General features: G+C 40.6%; 1 protein-coding gene across 2 annotated transcripts in view; it reads left to right on the top strand.

Annotated features, from left to right (window-relative positions):
* Positions 1 to 20,847, top strand: part of LOC126161713 (general vesicular transport factor p115) — a 219,572-nt gene that overhangs the window by 45,708 nt on the left and 153,017 nt on the right. For both annotated transcript variants that reach the window (XM_049917745.1, XM_049917744.1), the window contains exon 3: positions 14,332 to 14,500. In XM_049917745.1, the coding sequence (XP_049773702.1) occupies positions 14,332 to 14,500 (169 nt within the window). The remainder of the gene's footprint in view (positions 1 to 14,331; positions 14,501 to 20,847) is intronic.

The raw sequence follows: 20,847 nt of genomic DNA, 5'->3' as shown, positions 1-20,847 counted from the left end.
ACCAGATACATAGCGCGGCCGAGGCAGCAAAGAATGCGCCCTTCGAGCCAACGCCGTGAACCTAAATAGTGGTGGTAGTAGACAACGTCGCTTGGGGCAAAAGCAGGTGTCTGCCGCTGCACAGAAACCTGATGCGGCGGATGTAAAAAAGACATCAAGGTTCGATGAGGGCGACCATGGAGCAACTCAGCCGGCGAGCGACCATCTCGGGGCTGAGAGCGATACGAGGACAAAAAGAGCAATAACGCATCCTCCCGAGAATGCGACTCTTTCAACTTCAACATCTGTGACTTGAAAGTCCTGACCAGTCGTTCAGTGGCACCGTTTGACTGTGGCGAAAACGGCGTGGACGTCAGATATTGAATACCATTGGCCTTGCAGAATGACTGAAATTCTGCGGACATGAATTGTGGGCCATTGCCGGAAACAGTAGTCTGTGAAAGACCTTCAATGCAAAAGATAGCAGATAATGCTTGGATGGTGGCAGATGACGTCGTGGAAGACATCGGGACAACAAAAGGAAAATTACTGAATGAATCTACCACAACCAACCAGCGAGCATTCCAGAATGGACCAGCAAAATCGATGTGTAAGTGTTGCCAAGGGGAAGTGGCAAGTGGCTTTTGGCCATGCAAAAAATTTCCGCGATGGTGCTGATTGTTGTTCGGCACACACCATGCAAGAAGAGCACATATTCGTAATCGCAGCATCGATTCCGAACCAAGTACAGTGCTGACGAGCAAGTTGTTTCGTTCTCACTATACTCCAATGTCCTTGGTGGAGAAGCTGTAAGACAGAGGACTGTAACGAACGTGGGACCACGACCCTGGACTGATCATTATCAGAATGCAACAGCAAAACACCACGTCGTACAAAATGTCTCTCCTGGTGAGCAAAAAATCGGCGAACCAACGGATCCCCGATCCGTGACTTTGACAAGGGCCATTGCATAGCAACAAAACGCAAAACGGTGGCAAGGACAGGGTCGGCAGCTGTGGCTGTAGCTACACGACGAAAACCAATCGGAAACGATTCGACCACGTCATCGGTTTCCGAATCAATGAACATGAAAGCAAGTTCGGAGGAATCGAATGCTCTATCCACAGCAACAGGCAAAAGGGACAACGCATCAGCATTTCTGTGCTTAGCAGTGGACCAATACAAGATACCGTAGCCGTACTGCGAAAGGAAAATAGACCAGCGAATGAATTTCTACGCTGTACGTGGAGGTACAGGCTTGGTCGGATGAAAAAGCGATGTCAAAGGTTTGTGGTCTGTGATGATGGTAAAGTGACGACCATACAAGAAATCATGAAACTTTGTAACACCAAATACGAGAGCCAAAGCTTCTTTCTCGTCTGTGAATAATTTCTTTGCGCAGACGAGAGAAATTTGGACGCCAAGGCAATAGGGCGATCGCGCGATCCATCTTTGTGCGCAAGCACAGCACCAATTTCGAAATCCGATGCATCCACCATCAAAAAAAGGGGCTTCTGGGGATCAAATGGCATAAGGCAAGTATTGAAAAGCAACACCGATTTCAACTGGCGAAAGGCGCGTTCGCATTCCGTCATCCAGACGAACGGAACACCTTTACGGCGTAAGCGACGAAGCGCATCTGAAATGGAAGAGGCATGTGGAACATATCGGTGATAATAGTTAATTTTTTCCCAGCACACTCTGTAGCTGCTTCAAATTCTGCGGCGAAGGCAAGTCTTGTATGGCACGGAGGTGCTCGGGACTGGGATGTATGCCTTGGGCATTGAGTACATATCCCAGGTAGGGCAAGTCACGAGCAAAAAACGCACATTTGTCCTTCCGCAAGCGAAGACCATTTTGTTGCAAGACCTGAAATAATGTTCTGAGATTGGCGAAATGTTCTTCTTCCGTCTTTCCGGAGATCACAATATCGTCCAGATAGTTTACTGCAGTAGGGACCGACGCACAAACAGTTTGTAGATATTGCTGAAACAATGCAGGGCGGATGCACACCCGAATGGCAGTGGTTTGAATCGATACAAACCAAGATGCGTGTTAACCGCCAAAATGCGCTGGGATTCTCCGTCCACCAGTATTTGCAATTACGCATCCGCTAGGTCCAAGTTCGAAAATTATTTACCCGGCTACAGTTTGTCAAAAAGATCTTCCGGGCGGGGTAAAGGAAAAGTTGCAATCACTAGTTGTGGATTCACTGTTGCCTTGAAGTCCACACAAAGTCTCAATTGTCCCAAAGGTTTTGGCAAAATTACTAAGGGTGATGCCCAGAGAGAAGCCTGCACACGTTCAATTACACCTTGTGATTCCAAATCATGTAATGTTTTTGCGACCTCATCACGCAATGCGTGGGGAACATTGCGCGCTCTGAAAAATTTCGGTTGCGCGTTTACTTTCAGTTCCAAATGTGCTTTATAGTTCTTAGCGCAACCGAGGCCCGGTGCAAAAATGTCTGCAAATTCTTCACATAAACGAGACTCACTGTCTGAAGGCACAGTCTGGTTCACTGATAGGACCTGATTTACTATAGACAAGTTAAACAACTGAAATAAATCGAAACCAAACAAGTTCACTGCAGAAGAAGAACGAAGGACGTAAAATGACACAAGTTTTGTTTGTTCTTTGTATGTTGCAAGAAGGCTGCACTGTCCTAACACAGGGATCGCTTGACCGGAATAGCAAGTTAACTTAACAGTTGCGGCACGCAACGGAGGTGTGCCCAGCAGTTTGTAAGTGTCTTGATTGATCAGTGAAACTGCAGCCCCGGTATCGAGCTGGAATGGTATCACTTTGCCGTTAATGTCCAAGTCCACAAAAAGTTTATTGCCCTGCTGACGACAAGAGCGACTGTCTTGTGCAACGTGAACTGACACTGGTACAAAATCACTTGCGACTTGACGGGAGTTCCGGCGATGTGGACGCACACTATTTGTGGGACGAACACAGTCACTGTTAGAGAGAGTGGCACTGGGCGGAGTGGAATGAACTATATGTATTTCCATGGACGAAGTTTCGCGAGCCTGAGTATCCTTGGTTCGATTCCAATTCCGGCGTGAAGCAAAGGGTCTGGAATGATTTTGAGTTTCCGATCTGAGCTTTTTCTGGCAAACACTTTGAACATGTCCTTTTTTATTACAGTAAAAGCAAATACTAACAAAGAGATAGAGGGGCTGACCAGTACTTACCTCAGCTCGGTACAGCCGATAGATACACAAAAAGCAGAACCGAAAAGTTACGTTCCTAGCTTTCGGAACAAATGTTCCTTCATCAGGGAGGAGAGAGGGGAAAGAAAGGGAAGAAGGGAAAGTAGATTCAGTTACTCACAACCCAGGTTATGAAGCAACAGGGAAAGGAAAACAGGGAGGGCAGCAAGGATGGAGGCGTGGTTGTCAGAGGGAAGCCAAAGATATTCTGTATTTTCGGTTCTGTTTTTTGTGGATCTATCGGCTATACTGCTCACGCGAATGTCTAGTAGCACACCGCGGGCATGATTTTAGCACTGCATTTGCTTGCCGGCGCAGTACACTTGGCTGAGAGCCTGGTGGCAGCTGCGCGAGGGCTGTTTACTGCTCCGTGCAGCTCGCCCGGCGGGCCGGTTAACCTGACACACAGCTGGCGAAGTTTCAAATGATTCCTGAGCAAAGTCAAGTGTGTCCTGCCAATCCAATATGTCCATCACTTGTTGAAGGGAGGGATTGACTAGTTTCAAAATCTGTTCCCTTATACGAACATCGGAAACGTTCTGTGCAATTGCATCACGTACCATAGTATCTGAATTAGGGAGTCCACATTGACACTCAAAAGCACAATCCCTAGTAAGGCCTTGCAAGGTTGCAATCCCACTCCCTATTAGTCTGACCTGCCATACGTTTTGTACGAAAGAAGGTATACCATTTGGCAACTACATTGACTGATTCTTTGAAATATGCATCTAATGCAGACAAAATTTCGTCGTAGGACAGAGGTGCTACGTCGCGTCGGGGAAATAATTTGACTATCACACGGTACATTTGTACACCGACCGAAGACAACAAAAATGGCTGCCGCTCGTTACCTTGAATTCTGTAGGCGGCGAGATGGAATCCAAATTGGCGTGACCACTCCGTCCAGCTTTCCAGTGCAGCATCAAAAGGTCGAAAAGTTGGTGCAACAGCGTGTTGTGGCTGCGTTAGCGGTGGAGCGCCGGCTGCCGCATCGTTTTGCATCGCACATCGACCCTGGACGAGCTGTCCAAGGGCATCCAGTAATGCCTGCGTCTGCTGATTCTGTAAGCGATAAAATTCGGACAGTACATCTGGAGATGGTGGCGAAGCCATTACACAAGTAAAGCAGGGCAGTATAGTTAAGAACGCAGTGTTGCCTCGTCGCCAATGTTGTGGTTGGCAGGAGAGCCAACACCGTGTTACTAGAGGAAGCCGAAAGGCACGCGTTTTAGCTCACGCAGGCTGGCGTGAGGTCTGGAACAGGACAAGGAAATTAGAATTTAGAAAAAACGGATGTAGCTGGAGGAATACTTAACTTTAATCTATTAATGGTGAACGTTGCTCTTGACGTTACGTGATTTACAGTATCAATAGTAACTGTAATGGCGTCTTACTAGGTCGTAGCAAATGACGCAGCTGAAGGCTATGCTAACTATCGTCTTGGCAAATGAGAGCGTATTTTGTCAGTGAACCATTGCTAGCAAAGTCGGTTGTACAACTGGGGCGAGTGCTAGGAAGTCTCTCTAGACATGCCGTTTGGCGGCGCTCGGTCTGCAATCACTGATAGTGGCGACACGCGGGTCCGGTGTATACTAACAGACCGCGGCTGATTTAAAGGCTACCACCTAGCAAGTGTGGTGTCTGGCAGTGACACCACAGAAAGAATAACCCCCACGAAACAAAAAAAAGTGTTACTGTGAAATAAAATTAAAGCAATATCAAAAATAAAAGTAGCCTGATGGTTAGTGCACATCTGTGAAATCAGAATTTGGTGCTGGATAACATTCAGTGCTGTGTTGCTTCACAGTATTGAATGTTACCCAACACCAGATTCTGATTGCACCCTTGTGCATTTTCAAATAGGCTGCCTTTGTCATTGTTTTTAATGTTTTGAAGGCTGGAATTTAAGGAAATGAGACCTGGATAAACTGAAAGAACCAGAGGTTGTAGAGAGTTTGGGAGGGAGTATTAGGGGATAATTCGCAAGAACAGGCAAAAGGAATACAAAAGAAAAAGAATGGGTAGCTTTGATGAAATAGTGAAGGTAGCAGAGGATCAAGTAGGTAAAAAGATGAGTCTTAGCAGAAATCCTTTGGTGACACAAGAGGTATTGAATTTAATTGATGAAAGGAGAAAATAAAAAACTGTGGTAAATGAACCAGGCAAGAGGGAATACAAATGTCTGAAAACCAAGATTAAGAGGAAGTGCAAAATGGCTTAGCAAGAATGGCTAGACATTAAATATAAGGATTTAGAACAATATATCACTAGGGGAATGATGGATGCCGCCTACAAGAAAATTAGAGAGATCTTTATTCAAAAGAGCTCAGATGGAAAACCAATCCTAAGCAACAAAGGCAAAGCTGAAAGGTGGAAGGTGTACATAGGGGGTCTATACAAGGGAGATGTAATTGAGGGAAATATTATGGAAATGGAAGAGGATGTAGATGGAGAGGAGATGGGAGGTATGATACTGTGTGAAGAATTTGACAGAGCACTGAAAGACCTAAGTCAATACATGGCCCTGGGAGTTGACAACATTCCATTAGAACTATTGATAGACTTGGGAGAGCCAGCCATACGGTGAACAAGATTTGTGAAGCAAGCAAAATACCCTCGTGCTTCAAGAATAATATAATAATTCAATTTACAAAGAAAGCAGGTGCTGATATGCATGAAAATTACCAAACTTACCAAATAAGCAGCAACCAGTCGCAAAATCATGTTTTCTTTATTGACTTTTGCAAAATGATTTCAACTGATTAACAGCCATCATTGGTGCTTTCAACGAATATGTGCCCTGAGTTGTAACACTGTCTTAAGCAGAGGTCAAACATAAAGTGATCACTTGATGTTTGACTTCTGCACAACTTGGGAACCACATGGAGCCCACCATTCATAAATTACCAAACTGTCTGTTTAATAAGTTACAGTTGTGTAATACTAACATGAATTATTTACAGACGAGTGACAAAGCTGGTAGAAGCTGAGCTCAGGGAAGCTCAGTTTGGATTCTGGAGAAATGTTGAAACACGCGAGACAGTACTGACCGTAAGACCTCTGACAGAAGATAGGCTAAACAAAGGAAAACCTATCTTTATAGACTTTGTAGTCGTAGAGAAAGCTTTTGACAATGTGGAGTGGAATACTCTCTTTCTAATTCTAAAGGTAGCAAGGGTAAAATATAGGGAGCGAAAGGCTATTTACTACCTGCACAGAAACCAGACAGCAGTTATACGAGTAGAAGGGCATGAAAGAGAAGCAGTGGTTGATCAGGGAATGAGACAGGATTCTAGCCTGTCCCTGATGTTATTCAATCTGTACATTGAATAAGCAGTAACAGAAACCAAAGAAAAATTTGGAGTAGCAATTAAAGTCCCAGGAGAAGAAACAAAAACTTTGATAGAATTACAATGTCATTGGCAAGCCTCAGAGACAGCAAAAGACTTTGAAGAGCAGTTGAACATAATGGACAGTGTCTTGAAAGGAGGATATAAGATCAACATCAACAAAAGCAAAATGTGGGTAATGGAAAGCAGTCAAATTAGATCAGGTGATGCTGAGGGAAGAGACACTTAAAGTAATAGATGTGTTTTGCTATTCGGGCAGTAAAATAACTGTTGATGGTCGAAGCAGAGAGGATATAAAGTATTTGAATATATCTACGTAAACTTCCACTACGCAAAATTTCAAGTATTTGCGTGACAATAGGTGTAATTTCCTAAAATTTCTGGATGATTTGACATGGAATGACCCGGTGAGGAACTTGAAACTTTCAGGTGGTTTATGACAGGTGTTCAGATGGCTTTATTGACAACATACTTTACGCAAACAATGGCAGGGATTGGGGTTCCAGTCCAGTGTGGCACATAGTTTTCAGTTATTTATTTATTTATTTACATATTATGGTCTTCATTGGACCACTCTAGCCAACTTTATACAAGGAATTTTTCAATTTCCTGTCAGCCCAGTACTTCTTCGTTCTCTTGGATCTCATCCTTCTTTCTTCATTGGAAATCACTCTTCCTATTGTCTGTTTGTTGATCTCATTTGCAGTCTGGTTTGTTTGTCTGTGAGTTTTCTGATTTTGTCAGTTTTGTTTCTTAGGTCTTCCAATGTAATCTGTAGCTCATCCATATCTTCCTTGATTTCTGTAATCCACTTAATGTTGCACTTACTATTCCACAATTTTTCTATTATTCTCCTGATGATCCTGTTATCTGGTGTTCTGATTAGATGTCGGAAAAATGAAATGTGTTTCTTCCTGATTGTACTCATTACAGGTTCTATTTCCATGTAGACTGTTTCATTTGTAGCTACTCTCCAGCGTCCATCTTTCTGGTATGATTTGTTGTTGCACGTTCTGATGATTCTTGTCTCTATTTTGAGTATTTTGTGTATTTGTACAGTGTTAGTTGTTTTGAAGATGGTTTCACTTGCATATGTTATTTCTGGTTAAGTGACTGTTTTGTAGTGTTTTAATTTTGTTGCTATTGACAGGATCTTTTTGTTGTAGGTGTTCTTGGTGATATATTGTGCTTGATATATTGTGCTCTAGTCAATTTGTTTATTCAGTTATGCCATGTTGGCTTTTCATTGAGGTTATATATTATGATTTCTCCCAGATATTTAAATTTATCCACAATTTTCATTTCTTGGTTTCCTATGGCAATTTTGTTTGAGTGTTGGGTCAGTTAATGTGATGATTTTCTGTGCTATTTCCTGTAGTGAGATAACTTGTTGTTTAGTTTCCTGAATACTGTTGGACAGGAGAGCAAGGTCTTCAGAAAATCCTTGACACTTTATACTTACATTGTCTTTGGGTCTTCCAATTTGGATGTCTTTTGGGTTAATCTTGTACCATTCCCTCATTATGTATTCTAAGGCACAGTTGAACAGCATGAGTGCCAAGAAATCTCCTTGTCTGAAACCTTCTTTATGATGATTGGCTCAGAGTGTTCCCCCTCTGAACTTGACTTTTGATACAGTGTTGGTTAAGGTGAGTTCTATCAATTTGATTAATTTTGTATGGAGCCCGAAATTTCTTAAGATTTTTAACATTGGAGGTCTATGGATACAGTCATATGCTTTTGACGAAGGTTATTACAAAAGGTTTATTTCATTTCTTGTCTAGGTGGCTAGACAAGCCTTCTCCTGCATTCTTGGACAGGACGGTGGAAATTGTTTCCTAAAAGACCTTTCCATGGTTGACTTTAAAAGGTAGTTAATCTTGGGTGGAGCAAGCTCCAATTTACAACTAAGGTTGTTAACTGCAGAGGCACAACCCTAGATGTTCAGGTTTTTGGGTTGGCATTTCCTCCTAACCCAATAAGGTATGGTTTTCCCCACCAATGCTCGGGTGGCTGATTGCAGTAGTTTCCCACTGGGCAGTGGGGTCACCATGCCCCTACACCAAGTTTTCATTTATTACATATATTCAATGCATCATATATTCTGTTTTCTTACACAAATTTATGATTGCCCCTTTTTTTGAAAATAGGGTTTTTGTGGTAATGTCCAGTTATTTATACAACCAGAAAAACCAAGTATACTGAAGGGATCTCTCTTCTTGCAGAGACTACTCCCTTCTCAGACTTTTCCAACTGGAGTCTGTTCATCATTTAACGATATTAAGTATTCTTATGAAGATCACAATAATGGTGTGGATTGAATGCAGATACCTCTGATTTTTTCAGAATTCTTTCACTCTCTGCAAGATCATTCACCACCAACACGAATCACTCAAACTGAATGTAAGTAATTTGTTTCTTGCCATAGCTGCACAATCTTGTGCTGTTATTCCCGTTATGTGTATTCTGTCTAGTGGCAAATAACCATTTGGTGCAAACTCCTTTCTCCTTTCACCATTCTAAATTCAATCCATTTAAACTTAAGTCTCTTCGTTTACTTTAACCTAAATCTATCACTGCCAGTGAGAGAATCCTTGATAATGGAGATGACGCGTCCATTCCATGGAGAGTTACTATGTTCTATTTTCCTGGATTTCTCTGACACGGATTTATATTGTTCTGTTCAGCACTTATTCCAGCTCAGTGACCAATATTTCTGCTTTTAAAAGATATTTATTATTAACTATAGACTCTAAAATAATATCCAAGCATTTTACAAAAGCTTCAGCCCATGTGCATTTGCTTATGATAAAAACTTACACTTCAAAAAGTATTTGTAAATAAAATAATTTTTCCAGTGTTTCACTACAAATATTCAGCTTGGCTGTCTCTTTCTTGCAAGACTGTGCACCATTAAATAGTATCTTTCTTCAGTTCTCAAATGTTTACAGCAGTTTTGAAAGTGTGGAGTGGAATGGCCAGGAATTGTAGAAGCATAACTTACTAGTGTTTAACTCTTGACCCAAATTTATTTGAGAATAACAAATGCAAGTTGACCTATAGTTAATTTGAAATGCACAGTGTAGGTGAACTGAATTCTGTTAGTAACATTAATTTTACTTTTTCTAATGATGTAAAAATAAATTAAAAATGTAAACAAAGAACCGACACACAAAATTTGCATTGATTCTTTAAGTTTAATATTAGTAGTAATATTTTTATCAAGCATTGTCACATCAGGGGCCACTAAGGAAATAATACAAAAAAAGTTAACAGCAGCTTTTCTTTCCAGAACAGCATACTATTATTATTGTTGGGTATAAATCACTTCTGTTTGGCGTCATCTTTTCCAGGTGTGCGCGTCCTGCATCCACACCTCTAAAATAGCTAGTGAAGTTATAATTACATATTATAGAAAATGTGCAAACCATCCCGTCTATAATTAGCCTAACATTGTTAAAGAATAGTGTTACATATTTATTTCATATCATATTTTGACATAATTATGTATGAACTTAGTTTCGTGTGGTAGTCTGTCCAAGACGTATGACGTGCAGTGCTTTGATGATATAATACTAACTCTTATTTCGGTAAACCACGAACATGAGTCGCACAGTATGCAGCACGCGGGGCATGATCAAGTGCAGCATCTCGAATGAACGGGTGTCGTCTGTTATGCCCATACTGCAATTTTTTTCGGTGTATATTAATTAAGATCATTGTTTTGTTATTTACCTGTGCTGCCTAGGTAGCCAACATGTATTTTTAGCAGTCCCCCCCCCCCCCCCCCCTCCCGGCACAACAGCGCTTGGATCAAAATATTACTACTTATAGTAAACTTAAAGGGGCAGTACCTCTTACTTCTCTCTCTCTCTCTCTCTTTTTTTTTTTTTTTAAGGACAAATCACAAAATTATGACATGATATCTTTTTCATGTAAGCAATTTACATGTCTTTTTTTTTCTTTTTTTTAAATTCTCTCTCTCTCTCTCTCTCTCTCTCTCTCTCTCTCTCTCACTCACACACACACACACACACACACACACACACACACCTACTGCTAGTTACTCCATATCAGCGACCTAAGTAATCATTAGACATCGTGAGAGAGCAGAATGGGGTGGTCCGCAGAGCTCACGGACATCGAACGAGGTCAGGTGATTGGGCATCACTTGTATCATACGTCTGTAGGTGAGATTTCCACACTCCTAAACATCCCTAGGCCCACTATTTCCAATGTGATAGTGAAGTGGAAACATGAAGGGACACTTACAGCACTAAAGCGTACAGTCCGACGACTGACAGAGACCGCCGACAGTTGAAGAGGGTCCACTGCAAGTACTGTGACAGTTAGGCTGGAGGTGAGAAAACTGGATTTTCATGGTCGAGTGGCTGGTCATAAGCCACACATCATGCCGGTAAATGCCAAATGACACCTCGCTTGGTGTAAGGAACGTAAACATTGGACGATTGAACAGTGGCAAAACGTGTGGACGCACAAATCACGGTGATGATCTGATGGCAGGGTGTGGGTATGGTGAATGCCCGGTGAACTTCACTTGCCAGTGTGTGTAGTGCCAACAGTAAAATTGGGAGGCTGTGGTGTTACGGTGTGGTTGTGTTTTTCATGGAGGCCCTCGCATCCCTTGTTGTTTTGGGTGGCACTATCACAGCCCAGACCTACATTGGTGTTTTAAGCACCTTCTTGTTTCCCACTGTTGAAGAGCAATTCGGAGATGGCGATTGTACCTTTCAACGTACCTGTTCATAATGCATGGCTTGTGGCGAAGTGGCTACATGTCAATATTATTCCTGTAATGGACTGGCCTGCACGGAGTCCTGATCTGAATCCTATAGAATACCTTTGGGATGTTTTGGAATGCCAACTTCGTGCTAGGCCTCACTTGCCGACATAGATGCCTCTCCTCAGTGCAGCACTCCGTGAAGAATGGGCTGCAATTCCCCAAGAAATCTTCCAGCATCTGATTGAACTTATGCCCATGAGAGTGGAAACTATCATCAAGGCTAAGGGTGGGCCAACACCGTATTGAATTTCAGCATTACCAATGGAGGGCGACATGAACTTGCAAGAAATAAGCTGTGGCGATAATTCAGTACCATCCTCTTTTACTTGTATAGACGTTAATGGATACACTCTGTATGCTTGCCAAACTAAAGGTGTAAAGTTTACAAAATTTAAATGGAAAACACTTTTGCTCCCAATCTGGGTTTAGCTCTGTACTACAGATATCAGACTCTAAAATGAACTTGATAGACAACCCCTGAGCTATTCGTAACTTGATAATAAAAAGTAAAGTTTTACTTTCTCCCAACCTAAAAGCCACAAAAAAGTGTAATTAGCAGGGACATGTCAGACAAGATCCATATTAAACGCAAGTCGTCTCTCAGAGATTGGAGAGTCAGAACCAAGCCTCATCCAGAACAGTAAGTGTCTAAAAGGATGCAATGTAGAAATTATTAATTTCACAGCAAATGAGTGGGATCTGATTCTGCTGTTAACTCAATATCTTCTACACTTAGACATAGCAGTGACTGATCCATTCATCCAAGTTATCCCTTTTTGGCACTTTCACCTTGGTTCTCCATTAACCCTTCTTCCTTGAAGACAATGTAAATAAATGTCCCTGGTGTCCACATACAAAACGACTGACCTGTCTTGAACTCTGGGGGGTGCTGCATTTCAGGAATGCTACCCACAGTAGCTACTACACTGTTGGCTTGCCGAGAATGATTGACAAATTTAATCCGTTCATTGTTGTGAGAGTAGATCATCAAGTTGTTGGACAAACATGCTTTGTGGTCTGTGCTGTGGATTAATTACCTCTTCAGTGTCCGACACCACCTTGCCTCACACACGTGAAAGACACAAAGCCCTTGCTACAGATTTTACTCTATTTGTATAGTTGTCAAAGAGTTCCCCATCATCTTGTTCATGGCAGTAATCCGGATCAAACAAATGTCACATTGTGTTATCAGGGATTACCTGTTGGTAGATCTCTCCATGAGAACTATCAACCATTCACGCCCCCTCCCAACCCCCCCCCCCCCCCTCACTCACTCACTCACTCACTCACTCATTCACTCACTGTAACACTGTAATTGCCACAGTCACTTGCTGAACTAAATTGCTCTTTATGAGCAGATACATCTGCAGTACTACTCTAGCCCAGAGTCTAAGCACATCTTTCTTCTTATTGAGTGACACCAAATAATACAAACATTGTGCAGTATCTGGACTAGTATTGAACTAGAATATTTGCCTTCTTTAATCATTCCCAGAATAGGATGAGGTAGAATTGAAAACTGTTTGTTCCACGATACTGTATTTAAATGAACTCTTGCTAATTCCTCATCCCAGCTGCATTCCCCATCCTGCCCCATTTTTACAAAGGCCCCCACTAATGACGACATGCTATTCAGCATTAACTTGATCTGTGTAGCCCTTGCCTGGATTTGCTCCATCACATCCCTGTACTCTCCTTTACATGGCAATTTCAAATAAAACAAACTGTTCACATAATGTGCTACCATGGCCTGCAGCCTTCTCAGCTGGGACCACAAAGCACTTTCCGTTCCAGAAATTTAATAAACAAATCTGTCCCAGACAACATTAATTGAACCACTGCACTGACAGTACTTACAGCATGGTATCACCCATAAATTAACCAAACAGGTTCTCCCAGTACGTGGCAAAGCTGGTAGGTCAGTTTGGGCACAATAGGTCCAGGGGTCTGTCTGCAGATTGTGATTTCATAGCCAGCTCAACCTTCCGAAGCCATCCTATTCTGGAAACATATCTTAAAAACCATATCTGCAACAGCACAGGAATGGAAAGGCACAATTTCTGACAATGTATCCTTAATCCTATCACCTACACTGCAACTTCTATAGTGACACAAAGATGTGGAGAAAATATGAAGTGTATGCTTCTTTGATACAGAGGAAAAATGAAAGAAACTGATAAATGTTTGGTAACTTGATCAGTTAAAGTCAAGGCAGACAAGTGACATTGCCACAATGACAAATCCAGCTATCTGCAAATGTCCATTGGCTGTCTTTTAACAGTGAGGCTGAAACGAACAGGTGCTGCAGTGTGCTTAAGAGCACAATCCATCAATGCCCTTCAAACAGCACCACCTTTTTTTCTTATTTTTTTAGTAAAAATACTCTGCTGAAGGTTATATAGGCACTGAATGCAAGGGAGGGGGACACAGATAATGACTTCTCACACAATTGTGTAATATACCCTTCCATAAATTCAACATAACTTGTAGGCATTGAATAGTTTTTTGTTTTCATTCTTTTTCATATTACATTGTGGATTATCTGGTTTGATGTTTCCCTTAAAGAAATTCTTGATGCAGTTCAACATGAAATAAAAAAAAAATAGTTTTTTAGTGATAGTATGTAGTGGTGTCTGTTATTTCTGTGTAATTTCAGGTTGTTTGTGTAATGCAGTCATCATGTTGCCTTGCTTAACAGTGTATATTATTTCAGTAATTCCCATAATGAAACTGTTATCTCTTCGTTGTCATTGTTTGCAAGTATTTTAATTGGAACTGCCATAAGTAGCAACATTAAGAGGTGAATTTGTCTTATAGCGAAAGTAAATGTTGTGATAGGGTGACATTTATAAGAAAAACTGTTTGTGATTAAAGTGTAGCAGTCGTACTCTATGCCAGGAATGTGTTTTTAACATATGTTGTCATGTTTTTCACACTTCTTGTTGTGGAAGCCCCATCTAATTATCTTGTGTGTTTTCAGAACATATAAACTTAAATTCTGCTTTAGTGGCAACTATTGGAGAACAGTTCACAGAAATTTTTATCAAACAGCCAGACAATGTTGGCCTTGTTTTGGGATTTCTGGAGGAATATGATTTCCATGTTCGATGGCCAGCCGTCAAGCTGCTAACTAATTTGCTCGCTAACAAGTGAGTATTATTTCTCTGCCCTTGTCATAGATATTTAGGTAATGATTCATTTCATGGTTGCTACAGGCAAGATAAATTGCATGTACATTCTTGGGCTCACAGTGCCATTGGTAAGATTACTCATTGGCGTGCTGTTACAGTCTTGTTGTAGGCATGAGCAATCATCCACAATTGTTGCATTTGTTAATGACCACATAGTTGAAGCGTAAATTTCCAACATACGATAGTACTGGTCACAATCCTGTGATGTCATTCAATCATTGTGCAAGCAGGTGCACATTTTAAGACGACTTCTCAACTTTGTTTGAAATAGAATTGGCATGCAGATGTATAAAGTTTTTATTAACATTATGTTATGATAATGCTGTGGGTTTTTTTAAATGAAAAATGTCTGGTTGACCAATGTGATAAATATCTGTTAGAAATTTGGAGCAAACAAAGGTGATAGTGAAAATAAAATCTTCAGTTAATCTTAGTTGCTCAAAGGTGAAGACAATTCTATTCATCTCTCCACATCAAATACAATAAAGAGAAATTTGTTGGAAAACTATTTTGTTTATTAACAAGCACAGCTCTTTCAAACAATTAGAAATTGACAAAATCAAAGAGAACATAAAGTAAAGAGCAGTGTTTCAAATAGTATTAAGTGCACAGATCATAATTTTACAAGAAGCGAAAAAAATGTTTCACTTGGTAACCAAATGAAGTATGTCAAAATTCTTGATGGCAGAACCTAGTTATTCAGATTATGTTCCAGAATTAGTCACGACTGAAGTTGGTTGCCAATGCTTGAAAGTGCGGTTTTAATTTTTAAATTGCACTTAATATTTTTTGAACCAGTTCACTGAAAAAAAAAATTGTTTGATCCACCATGTTTCCATATAATATCATTTGAAACATAAATTTTATTTTTAGTTGACTTTGTTGGAGACACCTTCTGACATAAGAAAATTATTAACATGTCGTTGATGGTTGATTGATGTGTTAAAATCTTGCATTTAGTCCTTCTTTCATGTGCAAACAATCACAGTCTTCGTCCTCATGAGTTGGCCTACCAGTTTCAGCTAATGTTGTATCGATATTTAGTGCCAAAACATAAAACTGCAATCTATCAACCTCTTTCCAGTTGTCTCCAAATCTTGTTTTCAACAGGTTGTCCACATCCAGTTTCTTTGTGTTGGTTAATACCCTCCGTTTATCTGTTATGTGAGGCCTATATACCTGATCAGTCTTTGTGCCTCATTTCAGAAGGGTTGTGAATTGCTTTGAGGGGAGGGGTCATTGAACCTGCTCATCAATGCCATCTTTATTCTGACCTTTCTTTGTTCTTCTATCCCCTCCTATTTCTTAAAATTCTTGGCAAGCATCTTCTACTTCCTTACAAAACGTTCTTTGCCTAGAAATTTTACAGTTATCACAACCTGATAAATCTCTAGGTATTTCTCAGATGTTAATGACATCTGAGCGTTTGTGAAGAGACTTTTCTAAAATGCCAAAAACTCTGTCGCTGGTAAAAATGAATGTCCTCTCACAGGAAGAAATACTGTAATCATTGAAAAGATAACAGTTGCTTTGTTTTGAAGCCAGTAAACTAGAGTATGAATGATATGCATGTTTTTGTTTTGCCCACTGCATCTGTCTGCAAAGAACTGGATGCAGGTGATCGAATTATCAAACTTTACCTCATCTAGAAATGAGATAATGCCAGAGGGCACCCCATTACTCTTCTTCCATCCTCAGTCTCATCCCAAGCATAAAATTTTGGATTCTGAATACTGACATCAATAACACACAATGTGTAAAATGATATTTGTTTGGAAAAGTGTGGTGTGTTCACATTTAATCTGGAAGAGCGTTTGAGCATAGTAACTAAAAGTATCCGTGGATGATGTCCTAAACACTATATTGAATTGTGTGCAGAAAATGTTCTGGAGGAACCATTTTATCACTTTAAAGTCCAGAGGAACACAGGCGTTGTACATCTTGAAGAGTCTGTTTATGTTTAATTCAGTGGGAAGATATAGCCGCTGCCTTTTTTTCCCCCTACTGTAACGTGATTCCCATGCTCGTAACCAAGAAGTAAGTGCGGTCATCTTTTCTCTTCTTGCCCAAACAGAGCACTCTTTCTATCGTTGCCTCTCTTCTCTCTAACACCGCCACCATTCTTAACAGCATTTGATATGTTATTAATCCTGGTTTGGCTTACCCCAAATAACTTTTAAAAGAATTTTCAGCAGATCAGTTTTATTTTACCACCAATTTTAACATCCAAAATTTGGAGGCGTAGCTTTCATCATGTAACTGAGTCTGTGATCTTGTTCCACTAGGTTTGGTGTGCCGTAAACTTTATTCTTTGCTTTCACCAGATAGAATACTGGGATGGTTCCCTACTTGATTCTGTCTTCGTTTTATTACAAGGCAGCTAAAAATTCCTTAAATATGGATCTGGATTGAATTACCTAAAAATAAATACATTACCTCATGTCATAACTAGAGATAGTAAAGTTCAAAGTATAAAAATATGCATTTATGCAATCTTTCCCGCATGCACCAATATTACAAATTTTACTATAAATGATCATTCATATGAGGGCTGACTGAAAAGTAATGCCGCCACCTTCGTAACTCAACAGTTGGCAGCATTGGTTTGCGGCAGGTACTGGCTTGTTCTGTAGCCTTTCTCTACAGCTCCAGTTGACGGGAAGCCTTGGTATTAAACGCTTGTGTTGTTACAGTGTAAAGTATGGAACCCTGCACAGACGGTCGGTCAATGTGATTTACGCAAAGTGCACTCATTGAATTCTTGACAGGAGAAGGTGTCACCCCAAAGGAGATTCATCAGAGAATGAACACAGTTTATGATGATTGTGTTGATGTGAGTACTGTGTATCATTGGGCGAGTAAGTTTAAAGATGTTGAGGTGGGAACATCTGACCTGCGTGACAAACAGAGTTGGACATCCTGTGATAGCAACCTCTCTTCTCTCTAACATCGCCACCATTCTTAACAGCATTTGATATGTTATTAATCCTGGTTTGGCTTACCCCAAATAACTTTTAAAAGAATTTTCAGCAGATCAGTTTTATTTTACCACCAATTTTAACATCCAAAATTTGGAGGCGTAGCTTTCATCATGTAACTGAGTCTGTGATCTTGTTCCACTAGGTTTGGTGTGCCGTAAACTTTATTCTTTGCTTTCACCAGATAGAATACTGGGATGGTTCCCTACTTGATTCAGGACAATCGTCGTATCACTCAGAGAGAATTTGCAAGCATGATTGGCATTTCACAAGAACGTGTGGGTCACATTATTGCTTTGCTTGGCTATCGGAAAATCTGTGCACGGTGGGTACCCTGGATGCTGACTCCTGAAATGAAAGTGCAGAGGCTTGAAATTTGCCAGGAACTCCTCTCAGGTTACAAGAATGAAGAGGCACAGTACTCACAACAACATGATCACCATAAACTGCTTTTGATCTCTGATGAATCTCCTGTTGGGTCACACCTTCTCCTGTCAAGAATTCAATGACTGCACGTTGCTTAAATCGCATTGACTGACTGTCTGCACACGGTTCCATACTTTACACTGTAACAACACAACCATTCAATGCTAAGGCTTCCTGCAAACTGGAGCAGTACAGAAGAGGCTACAGAACATGCCAGTACCTGCTGCATACCAGTGCTGCCAACTGTTGAAGAGTTACAAAGGTGGAGGCATTACTTTTCAGTCAACCCTCTTAAAATAAATTAGATTTTTTACTTATTGAGCTTCCTCTTCAAGCTATATATAGTTTTTGCAGTTCTAATTTTCATTGTATCTGGCTTCTATCACTCACCCATGGGTAAATGGCCTTCCATGGTGTTTGAAAGTGCGCAGCAACACAATCAACACCACACTATGCGTTAAAAGATGAAAACACTGGGAACAGCCAGTGAAAGAGTGGGCCAATAAAGCAGTCTGGGAAACATGTCCTGAACGTAATATGTTTCGAACTGTCAACTGTGATACACACAGTATGATTGATCTGGTTCATGTTTTTCAGGAGTAAATTACTATGGAAAAGAATACAAAATGAACTGATGTGACTCAACAGTGTTAAAGAGCATGCCACAATTGGTGTAAAAACACATCAAACTGTATTTTGACTCAGCTGCATTTAATGTGTGTTGAAACAATGCTCCTTGGGCATCTTTTGCCACTGACAGATCTATGCAATGTTAGCAGCCTTTGAGTTTGTATTAAGTCATAGTTAATTTTGCTATTATTCTTTATCTCTGATGATAAATGCATACAGATTCACTCTTATTCATCACTACTTGTTCATATGCATATGCTGCAAACTTGCTATACCTTACTTATCTTCACTACTGAGTGGTCATACACTTAGGACAGATTGAGAGAGTGGGAGTGGTCAGAAGCAGAAATGAGATTAGAAATTAAAAATAGAAAAAAAATCGAAATAAAGGATCATACAGTAGATGAAACAAAATAACATGTGGCAAATGAAGCAAGGAAGACATTAGAAGTAGACTAACATGGGTAAAGAGAGCATTCTTTGCCAAAAGATCTCTAGTAGTTACAAACAAGGCCATAATATGAGAAAGAAATTCCCTACGCCATCCACCCAACAGTTTTCCCTTCCTCCGTCGTGTCACCCCCTCTGAATTCTTTTTCCCCACATTGCATTCAATGCGTGCCACTTCCCACCGGCCACTACATCGTACCAACCTGTGTACCCGCCATGCTTCCCTTGCACATCCCTAACTGGCAAACAGGGAGGCATCCCTGTGAGCCACTAGCCACCCACCCCCAGGCCCTCGTCCCTCTCCCTGCCTCCTGCCTCTCTCTTCCCACCCCACCCTGCCCCCACCCCAAAGGTTTTAGTGTGTTGCAGAGTGGCTGGCTCCTCCTCTTTTTCTTGTACTCAGCCAGCCACATCCATCTACACTATTGTTTTTGCTCCTTGTACCACTTTTGTCCTGTGTAATTAATGGTTTACTACTGACACAATACTTTGTTCCGTGCTTCTGTGTGGACAGGCAAATAGTTTTCCAACTTTTGTTACCTGTGTTTTACGTGCTGTTTTATCTACCTGTTTTGTGTATCTTACCGACACTCGTCTCAATCTGTTGTCTCACAGGTGCTGAAGACTTTGCTGAAGATTTTGCTGTCGTGTGCCCACAAAAACATCTCCATCCATTCATCCAGCATCAGTTTGCTGCATTTTTACATTTTCTCCTTTCATCAGTGAAATTAAATATCTCCTAAGTTATCCAAGGATTCCTAGTAGGCCTTGTCTGTTTAGTTATGTGATCCTCTGCTCCCTTCCTTAGTCATCTCTCAAAGCTGCCCATAGGTTTTTGTTTTATTCCTTCCCCTGTTTCAGTCCAACATCGCTGAATGCTCCTTCCAAGATTATGAAGAACCTCTGTTTCCTTCACTTTATCCAGGTCCCATCTATTTAGTTTCCTACCTTTTCCAGTTTTTTTGGTTACAGCACTTCATAACAAATAAATTACAGTTAAAGTCCACATCTATCCCCGAAAATGTATTATAATTTAAAATCTGGCTTTGTATTGCTATTACATAATTAATATTGATTATATAATCAATGTCAGTATGGAGTATCATCTCAGTTATACAACTGGATTTGGATTTTCTGTGAGAAAGGTGACAGTTTGTAGTAATTAATGGAAAGACATTGAGTAAAACAGTAGTGATATTTGGCATTCCTCAAGGAAGTGTTACAGGCCCTCTGCAGTTTGTAATCTATGTACATAATTTAAGAGAGAATCTGAGCAGCCACTTAGATTCTTTGCAAGTGATACTGTCATTTATGACCCAGTAGTCATCAGAAGATCAAAACCAATTACAAAATGAGTTAGACAAAGTATTTGTGTGGTGTGAAAAGTGGATATTGACCCTAAATAATGGAAAAATTGTGGTCATCCACATGAGTACTAAAATCTATCTGTTAAATTTGGGTTATACAATAAATTTCACAAATCTGAAGGCTGTCAACTGAATTAAATACCTGGGGACGACAACTACGAACTACTCAGATTGGAACAATCAAATAGAATGTTGCGAGGAAGGCGAACCAAAGGCTGTCTTTTATTTGCAGAACACTTACTAGATGCAACGAACATTAAAGAGACTGCCTACACTATGTTTGTCCATCATCTGCTGTGTGGTAAGGGACCTTTACCAGATAAGATTTACCAAGGACACTGGAAGAGTTCAAAGAAGGGTAACTCATTCTGTATTATGGTGAAATAGGGGATAGTGTACTGCAGATATGATATGTGAGTTGGAATGGCAATCATCAAAACGAAGTCATTTTTCA

The sequence above is a fragment of the Schistocerca cancellata genome, chromosome 2 (assembly GCF_023864275.1).
Source record: "Schistocerca cancellata isolate TAMUIC-IGC-003103 chromosome 2, iqSchCanc2.1, whole genome shotgun sequence".
Lineage (NCBI taxonomy): Eukaryota > Metazoa > Arthropoda > Insecta > Orthoptera > Acrididae > Schistocerca > Schistocerca cancellata.
The sequence above is the reverse complement of the archived record's forward strand: the minus strand, read 5'-3'. Positions and strand labels throughout refer to the sequence as shown.